The sequence below is a fragment of the Xyrauchen texanus genome, chromosome 41 (genome assembly GCF_025860055.1).
Source record: "Xyrauchen texanus isolate HMW12.3.18 chromosome 41, RBS_HiC_50CHRs, whole genome shotgun sequence".
Lineage (NCBI taxonomy): Eukaryota > Metazoa > Chordata > Actinopteri > Cypriniformes > Catostomidae > Xyrauchen > Xyrauchen texanus.
The window spans coordinates 19,366,819-19,380,196 of NC_068316.1; the positions used below are offsets into that span (position 1 = coordinate 19,366,819).

At 39.5% G+C, this 13,378-nt stretch overlaps 1 protein-coding gene across 1 annotated transcript in view; it reads right to left on the reverse strand.

Annotated features, from left to right (window-relative positions):
* Positions 1–13,378, reverse strand: part of LOC127633967 (nuclear receptor coactivator 2-like) — a 128,009-nt gene that overhangs the window by 47,699 nt on the left and 66,932 nt on the right. The window contains 2 exon segments of the mRNA XM_052113336.1: positions 1,188–1,365; positions 6,633–6,736. Of these exon segments, the coding sequence (XP_051969296.1) occupies positions 1,188–1,365; positions 6,633–6,736 (282 nt within the window).

The window sequence follows — 13,378 nt, forward strand, 5'->3', positions numbered from 1 at the left end:
CATGAATTGCCCCTATTGTGGTTCAACCCAGCAACCTAAATCAGATCTAACCATTAAGCACCACCCCCATCTAAAGAGTGTATAAAGAGAACAAATGATCTGGGCCTGAAGATTTTTTCATGTTCTTATAAAAATACACCTGATTCAAATCAATCAATCCTGACTTGGCTTCTGCTTTTGTTCAGATGTGTTGATGGGTTGTGGGGATTGCCACATCCCTGGATCAGGGATTTGAACCAATACCCATCCGATTTGCAGCCCAAAACACTACCTCTCTTTCTCCTCTGCAGGTGACCTTGTCCTTCTGCCACTGGGGGAGGAGGACATTCTGTTATTCCTCTCTAAATCCCAGTTCCTAATGCCTGATTAATCTTATTGCGTGGTGGAAAATGTAACTTTCTGGCAATGCTACACTTAAGTGTTGAGGAATGTGGCCAACATAAGGCTTTGCAGAAAAGAAAGAGGTGGAAATGGAAAGAAAATTCCTACAAGGAGTAAATGGGAAGGAAACAATGAAAAAAGAAAGAAAGAAATGAAAAATAAAAGAAAGTGAAAACAGAAAGTGGTAGGGATGGATGGAAGAAAAAGAAGCAAGGAAGAAAAGAAAGACAGGAAGGAGGAAAGAAAATAAGTAATGGAATGAAGGCAGGAAAAGGAAGTAAAGAGGGAAGAAAGCTACTAAGTAATGGAAAGAAGGAAGGAAGGAAGGAAGGAAAGAAAGACAGGAAGGATGAAAGAAAATAAGCAATTGAATGAAGGATGGAAGGAAAATGAAGGAAGGAAGGAGGAAAGAACGTAAACAATGTAAGAAAGGAAGTAATGCAAGGAAGCAAGTAAGTAATGGAAGGAAGGAAGGGAAAAAGGAAGCAAGGAAGCAAGGAATTTGGAAGGAAGGATGGAGGAGAGAAAGGGAGGAAGTAATGGAAGGAAGGAAAGAAAATAATAAAAGAAGGAAAGGAAGGAAGGAAAGAAGGAAGGAGGGAAGAAAAAGGAAGAAATGAAGCAAGGAAGGAAGGAAGGATAAAAGCAATGAAGGAAGAAAAGAAAAAGAAGGAAAGGGAATAAAAGGAAGGAAATGGGAGGATCAAAAAGGAAGGAAGAAAGGAAGGAGAGGAAAAGGAAGAAAGCAAGGAAGGAATAGGTAGGTGGTAAAGGAAGGAAGGAAATACCAAAAAAAATAATCTCACCGTGTGACTTGGGCAGGAGGTTTTTGACAAATTCGTTATGGTCTCCCACATGCAGGACGCTGTACACGCTGGTGTTCATCAGCTCTTCCTGATTATACCGCAGGTACTGTGTCACATTCTCTGACACAAACACGATGTTCCCCTCCATGTTCACCACAAAGAAGAACCCATCTAAGGCCTGGAGGGAAGATGGAGGAAAAGAATAGAGGCCATTAGCACTGCACATCCAGATGTGCAGCAACAACACAAACACTATTATATCAAGAGGACAAGAACACATCCTGGCACCAAGCTCTCTATCTGAAAGACCAACCCTTTAATTGGGAAGAAGTGATAACAAGCAGAACCAAAACAAAGAGACATCCAGAAAAAGACCTTGTAGACTCTCTAAACCAGTGGTTCTCAACCATTTTGACTCCAAGGCCACCCGTTGTCGGACAAACATGCCCCCCATGAAGGCAATTAGATATGTATATTTTAAGATATATCTAATATAATATATTTCCTTAGATGTTAAAACTTGTTTTCTAATGAAAGAAACTACTAGCGTCAATACAACAATTAATTATGATAAATTTGTGATTCCAGAAATGTCTAGAACTGTATATTCTTCATAAAAAGCATGCTGTTGAAGGGAGATATACAATTTTTAGCATTTTCAGTAAATTGAATTATAATAATTTACCTTATTTTAGAAAATATTAAGAGATTGTGAGCCCCCTGGTTGAGAAACACTGCTCTAAACAACAGATCAAGTGAAGTCAAAGGGCAGTGTAATTGTAAGTAAGCATGTGGCCTAAAAACTAATCGAGTGGTTTGAGCAACAATAAGCTGAACATAATGATCTGACAGCGTGTTTGCTCCTCAATTTAGGTAATCCATAATAAAGTAATTAGATGCAGGAAAAATGAGAAGATCACTTCAGTCGCAGTAAGGAGGTTATTTTAACAGGGTTGCCTGTGAGATGCTGTAAGTGCAAAAAGACAGGGAAATAAGAGCAGCTGCTTTTCCTCATTTTATATGCAGATTACAGGCTATGACACTATTAGATTGTGCAAGTGATGCGGCCAGAGTGCATACTTGTGTCGCATACTGTATGTGTCTAAGTTGTCTCAAGTTGCATACGTTTAGCTAATCAGAATTTTTGGTAAAATCATGTTTATTGCTTTTGTATGGGTCACAATGGTTAACTTGTCATCCAACAGGTTTAGTGAGGTAATGCTTGTTTACTAGTTCAGATTATTTTTTTGATATTTTTAGCAGCTGTGCTTTAATTATAATGTTGTTTTTAGCAAGTAGAAAGTTAAAAACCAGCACGGTAAAAGTCACTGAAAATTTGCGTCTCTAAACTCTTCTCGTTAAGCATTGCCACTACAGCCTGCATATGCAGACAGACATCCTTTGCTGTTACTTAATGACTTGCTTTGTTTTTGTGCATCTTGTGCCATGAGCCTTGCATTTTTTATTTATTTTTTTATCCCCTTTTCTCCCAATTTGAAATGCCCAATACCCACTACTTCGTGGCGTGGTTACTCACCTCAATCCGGGTGGCGGAGGACAAGTCTCAGTTGCCTCCGCTTCTGAGACAGTCAATCCGTGCATCTTATCATGTGGCTCGCTGTGCATGACACCTCTGAGACTCACAGCATGTGGAGACTCATGCTACTCTCCGCGATCCACGCACTACTTACCATGCACCTCATTGAGAGCGAGAACCAGTAATCGCGACCCCAAGGAGGTTACCCCATGTGTCTCTACCCTCCCTAGCAACTGGGCCAAATTGGTTGCTTAGGAGACCTGGCTGGAGTCACTCAGCACACCCTGGATTCGGACTCACGACTCCAGGGGGATAGTCAGAATCAATACTCGCCAAGCTAGCCAGGCCCCATGAGCATTGCATTTTTAAGATGGCGTGTAAGTTGAAAAATTACACTTTTTAAACGTGTCTCGAGACCCCTGCATCCTGTTCCATTTGTAGCTTTGTCTAGCTGGGAACAAAAAAATCAACATCCCACAGAAAGGAATTTATTATGTCATTTTGCGTCTTGAGTTGCATTTGTTCAGATACTTGTAGTTTAGCATATTTATTTGTGGTAAGGCTGTGTTGTTTAATAAATGTATCTGTAATGTGTATGAAAAGGAACTTTTTCGCTTGCTTGTGTTGATCGTAAAAGAGCTCTGCTGAAAAATCTTGTTGCCTGATAGCGTGTGACAGAAATGCTATTGACGAGTCTTAATTGAAAAAACACAGCCTTAAGTCAAGCATTACCTATCAAGATGGTGTCAATTAGGCCTCTGAATGCAGTCTGGCCCCTGAGGGCCTCCAGCAATCTCTATAAAAGCTGCTGTTTGTTTTAGAATGTGGAGCAGCAGCACTGAATTCATTCTTTAATCTGTGTTGGTGCATAATAAGCACTAAACCTTTTTATCAGGAAAACAAACACTGCACCTCTTTGTAACAGAGAGAATTATTTCAAAAACACTCAGTTTTGAAAAGCACTCAAGCTGTTAAGAACAAACATACATTTTCCAGAGAGCAGATAAAGCAAGGGATGGAAACAGAGAGAGAGAGTGAGGGAGGGAGCAAGCAAGAGAGAGAGAGAGAGAGAGAGAGAGAGAGACCCTGTTTGTGCACTGCTCTAGATGTGGCCAGCTGGTGGGCACATTCAGCAAACATAACAGAGTAAATACAGAGGAATGCCAAATCCACCTTTATTTAGCCAAGCTTATGCAACTCGGTAAAATGTGCTGATGGACGAATATTGCAACATGAATGAGGCTGGGTGGGCTCGGCCACTGTCCACATTTCCTGGAATAGATGGTTACATAACTACCTATACCAGCAGTGGGTTGCGACCAAAAAATGGGTTACAGGTCTGTGGAAGTTAGATGCCAATTTAAGAAGATGCCAACATAGTCAGGTTGCAGAAAACTGCCCAATCCTCTAAAACCATGAACAAAACTATTCAAGGAAAAGAAGATACAACACATTTAGAAAACATTACAAAATGTGCCTATTAAAAATGTTCCTATGGCAATATAAATACATTTCAATATTTGCTTTAAGAACATTTTGGTTACACAAGTTTGGTATCGCCACTTAATTTTCATAGAAGAATCTGGGTTCTGGCTCGAAATCCAGTCTCCAAGCTCATTGCAGAGTCACAGGCCGAGGTGTGGACACTGAAACTGGTTGAGCTGATGAAGGCAGGCACAGTCATATGCATACACCCAATAGCACAGCTAGTGTGGCATGCACACACACACACAAACACACACACCCAACAAATCTCCACACACTGCTCCAAAGAACACAAAGCTGCTTTAGCGGATACTATGGCTGCTCACACTTCAGCTTCTCCAAGTAAACAATGGGGTGTTTCAGCAGGGCAGGGGGTTGTAAAGCACTGCAAAAAGCTTTACACAAGGCCTGTTTGTGCATACAAGTGTGTGCATGTTTTTCTGCCAGTTTGTGCCCGGGTGACACTGGAAGGGCTTTTATGGGTGTCAGGTGGAAAAGGGTAGTCGGCTGAGTTGCCCCTCTCTGGCCTTTTGTCGCAAGTGGTTTTTAATTAGGTGCACTATAGTGTGTGTGTGCGAATTGTCCCATCCTTCGCCCATTTCAAACAGATGGGAGATAGAGTACACGAGCACAGTGGCTATATTTGGCATCCTCTACGTGTTGATTCAGTGACGGCGGACCTCGGTGGCTATAAATACCTCAAAGTGGAGAGAGAGAGAGAGAGAGAGAGAGAGAGAGGGATGGAGAGGGTGTGAGGAAAACAGCGGGACTGGATGAGTGTATGGTTTCATTTAGAGCTGGGCGTCCTGCCTGCTCACCCGGCAGAGGAAGGCTCTTTGGAGTATTCACAGGATACGTGATTTCACCTAAGCCCAGTTTATGCCAAATTTCTGAGACTAATCAAAACAAAATGATAACATTTTCAACATTTAGCAATAGAAACTATTCACAATGATTAATTAAATCGCAAGGATGTTAGCAAACATTCAAGTCTGAAGACATATATTGATTAACCGCTATTGTTAATATTAGGGCCCAAACACGTCCCCTTTAATGTCTATCGTGGTTATGTCCTTGAATATTAGTCATTCTAAAAAAAAAAGTTTGGATAAATGAATATAAAACATGAAATTTTACTTTAAAATGCTTTCAAATTAAATATCTAGAAATACCGTACCTAAAACAAGATACATTTACTTCAGACGCAACATTTTGTAAGATAACTTTCTTTCTGAAAAAACTTATTTTATTTATGGAAAGTTGATTTTCTTACCCCATTGGCAAATTTTAAGCAATATATTTTGCTCGATTTTGACATAACTGTAATAGAAAAGTACTGATTAAAGGCTTTGTCCCACTAGGATTTGAGCATGCAAAATTATTTTGGACAACACTTTGGACAGGATATGATGTCACGCTCAAGGGCTTCTGATTTCAATACATAATAAATCACAAATAACAAAATAACATTATATTTAAAATGTTAAAATATGCTGTCTACTCACTGTTCTGCAACAAAAAATACACACACCTTTCAAATATGTATTCTTAGTATTGAGCCTAAAGATCAGTGTGTGACCATCACATATTCCCTGTTGTCTTTTGTTTTTGTGCTTTTATGTTGAAATTCTTTTTTAGTTCCTGTTTCCTGTTAGTTTTGTAGTCCTTTGTAGTTTCATTTTATGATTGGTTTTCCCCTGATTGTTTCCACAGGTTTTCCTTGTTCCCTTGTTTGTTCCCTTCTATATTTAAGACCGTGTTTCCCCGCAGTTAGTTTGTCAGTTCTCACATGTGTTGTCATGTTCTGTGGCTGGTTACCTGCCTTTTATTATATTCTGAGTTACCTTGTTTATCTTTGCTTTAATTAAAGCAGCACTTGGATCCTCATTCTTTGCCTGCCTCGGTGACTTTTGGATCTTGTATTGGTCAAATGTCTTCACAGGTCAGATTTACCCAAGCTTGAACTTTGGTATGTAGCGAAATGCAAAATTTCTATGGATGAGCTTGTTTCTTTTGGATGCTTCTGAATTGAAGTGAATTGAGTGTCAAGTGTAGCGTCACCACTACAGATTGCACCTTAAGAACATTTTTTTATTTTTTTTTGTTGCAGTTTGTTGTGCACATTTTTAAGGGAGAAAGTCTTGCAGATCTTTCTTTATGCAGCAACAACAGAGAAATTTGGAGATGCAAACATCAAACTGAAAGCAGCTGAATGCTCTTATTCAACTGAGAAATTTTAGCTGTTGAATGCATCCCACAATTTTATAATGTGTTATACATTCAGGAAAACTCTCAGAGGCAGAATCAGTTTCCCATACGGAGGAATGCTTGGCTCTTCCTTTTACATGTTTGCCCACATGTTCTGTAGAGTCAGTGTAACCTCGTAAACCCACAGCACCCACTCAGACTCAAATCAGACCCACCTCCAGCATCATTGGTCCAAGGGCGTCTTTGTCAATAACACTTTGGCCTGTCGACGACACATCAGCCTTCTGTACTTCATCCTCATTGGCTGCAGCAGCTTTTTCTGGAGAGGGAGAGACCAATGTGTGAGAGAGTACGAGCCATAGAGCAAAAGAGAAAGGAAAAATAGGGAGTACATTAGACGACCTCAAACTCATGTCCATAATGATTTCACTATTGTACGTAAAAAATAAGCCATGAATAAAAATACTAAATGAACATGGTGGCCCATATAAAAGTATTTTTTTTTCTTCAATGCAGACATACTTGATTCTATTCCAGGTTAAAGAAATAGTTCACCCAAAAATGAAGTGTCATCATTTAATCTCTTTCATGCCATTCCAGATGTGTATGACCTTCCTCCTCCATCTGAAAACAAAGATTTTTCAGAAGACTATCTCCTCTCTGCAGGTAATGGTGGGGCCAGACCTTTCAAGCTCCAAGTCACAAAGGCAGCATAAAAGTAATCCATATGAATCCGGTGCTTAATGCATGTCTTCTGAAGTGATGCAATCACTTTGTGTGAGAAACCGATCAATATTTAAGTTTTTTTTTTTTTTCTCAATAATTCTCCACTTTTACATTCAGAATGTGAAAATGACAGTGGATATTTATAATAAAAAAGCACTTCAATATTTATGTTTCTCACCCACACCTATAATATCTCTTAAAATATGGATTTAACCACTGGAGTCTTATGGATTACTTTTATGCTGACTTTGTGTGGGTTTTCCCTTTTTTTTTTTTTTTTTATTTTAAGCGTCTGGCCCCCATTCACTTGCATTGAAATGAGCTACAGCGCTAGTCTTCTAAAAATATTTGTGTTCTTTATGAGTTGGCAAGTCATACACATCTGGGATGTCATGAGAGTGAGTCCATTCGTAATTAAAGTGTAAACGCTGTAACCTGTAAGTCGATTTGGATAAAAGCGTCTGCCAAATGCATAAATGTAAATGTTAAGAATCCCGACCAGCCTGAAATGGCTACATTAGCTTAACTAATGGCATAAGTTTGGGGCATGACTATTTGTTTGTCTGACCAATGGAAGATGAGGGGAGTGTTAAGTGAACCTGCTTCAAAACCGTGATTATTTTTGCAGTTCTGTTTGTTGAAGCTATTAGCACAGAAATGACACATTTCACATTTAAATTGGGTAGAAACGTATTGCTTGGTTGGAAACCTAAAACCCCTCATTAGATCCGGCAGAGCCTGAGTATTTTATTTCACATTACATTAAAAGACTCTTAATGTGGTCCTGCTAAGATGTGCATATTAGCATTTGAAAAAAAGCAGTTCTCGCTTTCCATTCCTCTACTCGCTCACTAAAACTCGCATATTGTAAAACACACAGTTTTCAATCCTTTTCTCACACTTTCAAATCCCACCAAACCTTCATGAATCATGCGTTTGATGAAACACATTGTTATGGCACACATCAGGACCTTAGCAATGCGTAAGGCAGATACTGTCAGGCTAAATATGTGCATGTGAAGCTTCACACAGTAGCCATGCAGACAGCAGCCCAGACTTGAATGGAAATTTCACCACACACCAAACAAGCCATTTTAAAAAGGATGGGGAACATCATTCTCTCCAACAAAGTGACAATCTGTAAACAAGGTCTGTTTGCATCGACTGCAATACAAAGCACTCAAGTTAGGGCCAAATATAATCTAAGCGAAGGAAACCGGTGAATCTGATGAACAACAATGTATATATTAAACTATTTAGTTTGGGGGTTTTTTTCGCAAAAAGAAAATTAAGGCTATTTTTAAGGAACGTTAGGAAAAAAATTGGTGATATAATGACAATTCAATAATGTAATCTCAATGATCATGACTTTAATTACTGTAAAAATGGCTGAATGTTTTACTGACTTTGTAATTCCCATTACGGTAATACAGTAATACAGCTTGTGATTTTAATTTCTGCAATATCCATTATTGTAATACAGTCATGAGAATCATCCTGTCTGAACAATGTTTTATTTAAATCAGCATAACAGCAGTACAACAAATTCTACAAATACTTACAAATTTTATTTTCGAAATTAAAGTAACGACAATATTTTTTACATTGTAATAATAATATTAATACATTTTATTTTTAAATAGCACCTTTTTAAATGTAGCTTCAAGTCATTTTAGATAAATTAGATATTTATTATAAAATGTATAGATATAAAATACACACAATATAAACAGATGAAAATATTAACACAAAATACAAAAACCAGTCATGTAGAGAAAATTTGGGGGAAATTGCTTAACAGTCATTAAACTAATTTCACTATGCAAAAAACCTATTGATTTTAGTATTTGAGATGTAATGCATTATCTTCTGAAGTGGATTATATGAACTGCATATGTTATATCTCTTTGTCTGTGTTTGTGCCTGGAGCTCTGTATATTTGCTCTACAGAGTGACAAAGATTAGCCAAACACTTCCGGCCACCACCAAAACATCCTCAATCCTTCAATTCCCTAGGCCATTCGCACTTCCTGTCTGAAGCCATTCATTAACGGGAGTAGTGCTCAGGATCCGTGAGTGCAGTGGGTTTATGGAGGACACAATAGAGAGACACACTGTGCTGACATGATAGGTAGCCATATGGCAAAACGAAAGGCCCATCCATCAGCCTCCCCTCAGTCCATTCTGGGATGCACCAAATGCTCCTCTTCCTGTGCGAGACTGTGTATTAGAGAGATCTGCATGCGTACACTCCTGATGATGAGTGGATGGGAGTGTGCTGTGTGTCAGCAGGTCTTTGCGGTGCCCAACAGGGGCTGGCAAACCAGCACAGCTGCACTGAAGACATGGTGATCACTCATTTAGCCTCTCTTATTTTGAAACTCTGCTCTAAAGCACTTTCCTTTCTATCAGTCAATCCCCATCATAAGGAGAAAAAAAATCTCAATTTAGAGTAGTGGTCAACCGATATGATGGCCGATGGACAATTTAATGCCAATTTACTGTAAACGTACACCATTCAATAAAAAAAAAGAAAAAAAAAGAGATTTTCTTAGTTTCAGTTTGTAATTTCTGCATTTTGCCTTTTTGTAAGGCAGTGTTGACTGTTGACTGCCAATTTGAACTTTAATCGTAAGATTTTGGAATGGACACTAGGTGGAATTCCCCTGTTAATCGGCAAATGGGGCGCAGTTAAATGTGTCAATGCATCAATCTAAAACTGATGAATAATGGTTGATTCATCTGAGAGTTTAATCTAAGCTCCTGGAATGCTGTGAATCATGCCTTGAATCTTTGGGATGGGTCCTATCGGTGACTATTCAAATCACTGCCCATGACTCTGCTCTTGACCAATCGGTGTACAGCCTGATCAGATTAGGTCATGATGACTACGAAGGAGAATTCTGTCAAATGTCATCTACAGGGTCTTAAGCTCCAAATTCATGAAGACTCATTTACTAATGAACAAATTAATCTGGATTGATTCAGAATAAAACGAGTTTACACATTAAAAATCACCCACAAGTTTTATACATATTTTTTATGTTATAAATCCTATGTCGATATGCCAAATGTCCTGAAAAACTAGATTGGAAACACTTTTTGTTGAGAAATGGCATTAATGCAAACAATTTAGTGTCACATGACAGAATTTGCATCACATCTGACCTCAAAACAAACAGTATAGCTAGTTTGGCTTGACACTTGGACTGATGAGGAGACTCGTGTTTTCCTCAGTTTCATTAAAGACAACATCTCTTGACGGAAGTTTTTCCGACTTTTTATGGACCGCGTGTTCGCAAAGACTACGGCGTGTTTTACCAAACGCCCGATAAATATAACCCATTTTATATTAATGCTGTGCAATTGATATGCTGGTAAAAAAAAGTGAATGTGCACCGTCCAGCCTGTAAGCTGCTTATTTTTGGCTGTTTAAGTTCTCAAAGTGTCTGTTGCCTGCACTTCTGAGACATCAATCCACGCATCTTATCATGTGGCTCGTTGTGCATGTGGAGACTCGTGCTACTCTCCGTGATCCGAGAGAGAGAGAGAGAGAGAGAGAGAGAGAGGAGCACTGACTACTCCACGTGACCACGAGGAGGTTATCCCATGTGACTCTACCCTCCCTAGCAACCCGGACAATTTGGTTGCTTAGGAGACCTGGCTGGAGTCACTCAGCACACCCTGGATTCGAACTCACGACTCCAGGGGTGGTAGTAAGCGTCAATACTCGCTAAGCTACCCAGGCCCCGAGTCCCCTGTTCTTTGTGTAAAAGCACTAAGTGTAGTATCAGAAAAGCACTGAGGGTAAAATTAAATCATTAAAAAATTGTGAATACAAGTGTTGCATTTCTTCATCAAAGCAAGTAATATTTTAGTTTTAAATGTTTAATCGAATATACAAAATATCAACATGAAAATAGCACATTATGACTCTGGCTCTGACTCAAATCATGAGATTCATCTGCCAGAAGAGCATTTACATTTATGCATTTGGTAGAGACTTACAGAGACCTTATTACAGGGACAATCCCCCCCGGAGCAACCTGGAGTTAAGTGCCTTGTTCAAGGACACAATGGTGGATCGAACCAACAACCTTCTGCTGAACAGTTCAGTGCTTAAGCCCACTACACCACCACCACTCCACAAAAGAGCAGTGCCAGAATATGACTCATGTTTAGTGGTCTTCCTCAAATTGCTTTTGAAGTTTCAACCACAGATGTTGTTTTAGAGCACAAAGTAACATAGTGCAGCTTCACGCGGGGGGTCCTTTGACATTAAGGTTCTGTGCCCAGCTCGCAAGAATGTATGTTTGTGTGTCTGTGAGTGAGAGGAGGAGCACCATCACACAGTGGCGGAGTGTGATGGTGCTTTCCACAGATAAAGCTGTCTTGAATTTTACAGAAATTGTTGTATTGACAGTTTACACTAAGGCTCTGTTTGTTTGTCATGACACGAGTCTCTATATGTGTGTGTGTGCACACGTGCGTTCGCGTATGAGATAGAGAGAGAGAGAGAGAGAGAGAGAGAGAGCTCTGTTTAATGTTCGCGAATTGGGTCTCTGTGAGTGCGTGTGTTTGTATTAAAGTGTATCAGCGTGTGTGTATCACTATGAGACGAGTGAAATAGTGCAAGGGCACAGTTCAACTGAAATTGAAATAAATTTAGAATATTATAGACAGATTGTTTGTCATTCTTATCTGATGTACTTAGACAATGTCTTTGTTTTATGTGGGTATTTTGCTGTAATAGCTGTACAGCTATTAGAAATGTTGGGCCTCATGTGCTCCGATAGGAGACAAAGGCAGACATACACACAGTCATAAAGTCATTTCATTTTAGACATGAAAACAGCACCAACATCAAACAAAGTGAGTCCAAACAGACTACAGATCCCATAAAGCCTTGCTCACTTTACACCTAGGTGTGAAATTCTAAAAGATCAAACTCAACTCCTGCTGGATGAAATGCTTGACTGAATGCGTCCCTCAACCATGATGTTTAAGTATAATACCCCGGAGATTCATCCTAAGCCTTGCTTCCACCGACAGTATTCGCCACATCTAGATGCAACCCTGCTGCTGCGACGTGTAGCCTCGCTGCCCAAGGAAGTAACGTACGTACCTGAACTTTGGCCATACTGAGGAACCAAGTCGGAGTCAAATGACAGATAACCTCACATTCTATCCACATCCTCACGTGAGGATGGTAAGAGGTTTACGTCTGGGCAGAGAGAGATTATTATTTTAGTGTGTTATTCTTGTGTATCAAGGTTATTGCTTGTACAGTTTATAGACCATGGAGTCTGCTCATTGCTGCTAATAATATTCCAGGTATTACTGTAACTTACTGTCGGAAGTTACAGTAATTTAATTAAAATTAACTTTAATTAAAATGAGATTTGTGGTGTTGTCGTCCAACCACGTTGGGCTGTTTGTGCATTTCCACCATCGTGGGTGAGACCGGCACACTGAGTTTATCCATTAAAAGAACCAACGACCGCAGCGGACTGATTATGAGCTGTTCACCACGTCTCTGTGATAAAAGTAATGGTTGCCATCTCTCCCATGATTGCTAAACCAGCTTCGGTACTGTCACCCTGTTCATTCTCTCGCTCTCATACTAACTACACACAAACTTACCCCGCACACACATTTGGCAAACAGATAACATGGCGATTAGAGCCCAGCTTTGTCCCCAAGTTATAGTACCAGTGGAGACGCGTGTTAACTGGGCAGATATCATTAACCAGTCTCTCCACCCAAATTCTCTGGCCGGACCTCACATGACCCACGGGTGCCATTTTGCGCATGCACGCTCGCGATAATGTCGGTCATACAAATTATCTTTAATTATTAATTATTGCTAATAACCAAACCCACTCCTGAATGAAGCCCCTACAGAAATACCAAATAATTTGTCTAATTTATATGAAACCATTATGTGGTCAAGGCCTGTAACTTATATTATGGAATAGCCATTGAAAAATAAATGCATGCCTTAGAACGTTTGTCAGCCAATCAGAAACAAGCATTCAACAGATCCATGGTATAAGACCTATGAATTATCTTTCTGATTTCTGGAGCAATTCTTACTTAAAATGTTGTGTTACAGTAACATTACATTTTTCTTTTTGTTTAAACTTTGTCTGTGCCCCAAATGTCCCTAAAAATTAACTTTTAATTAAAGAGCCCTGCTACCATCTCTGATCACTCAAATAGACTGTGTGGTTAG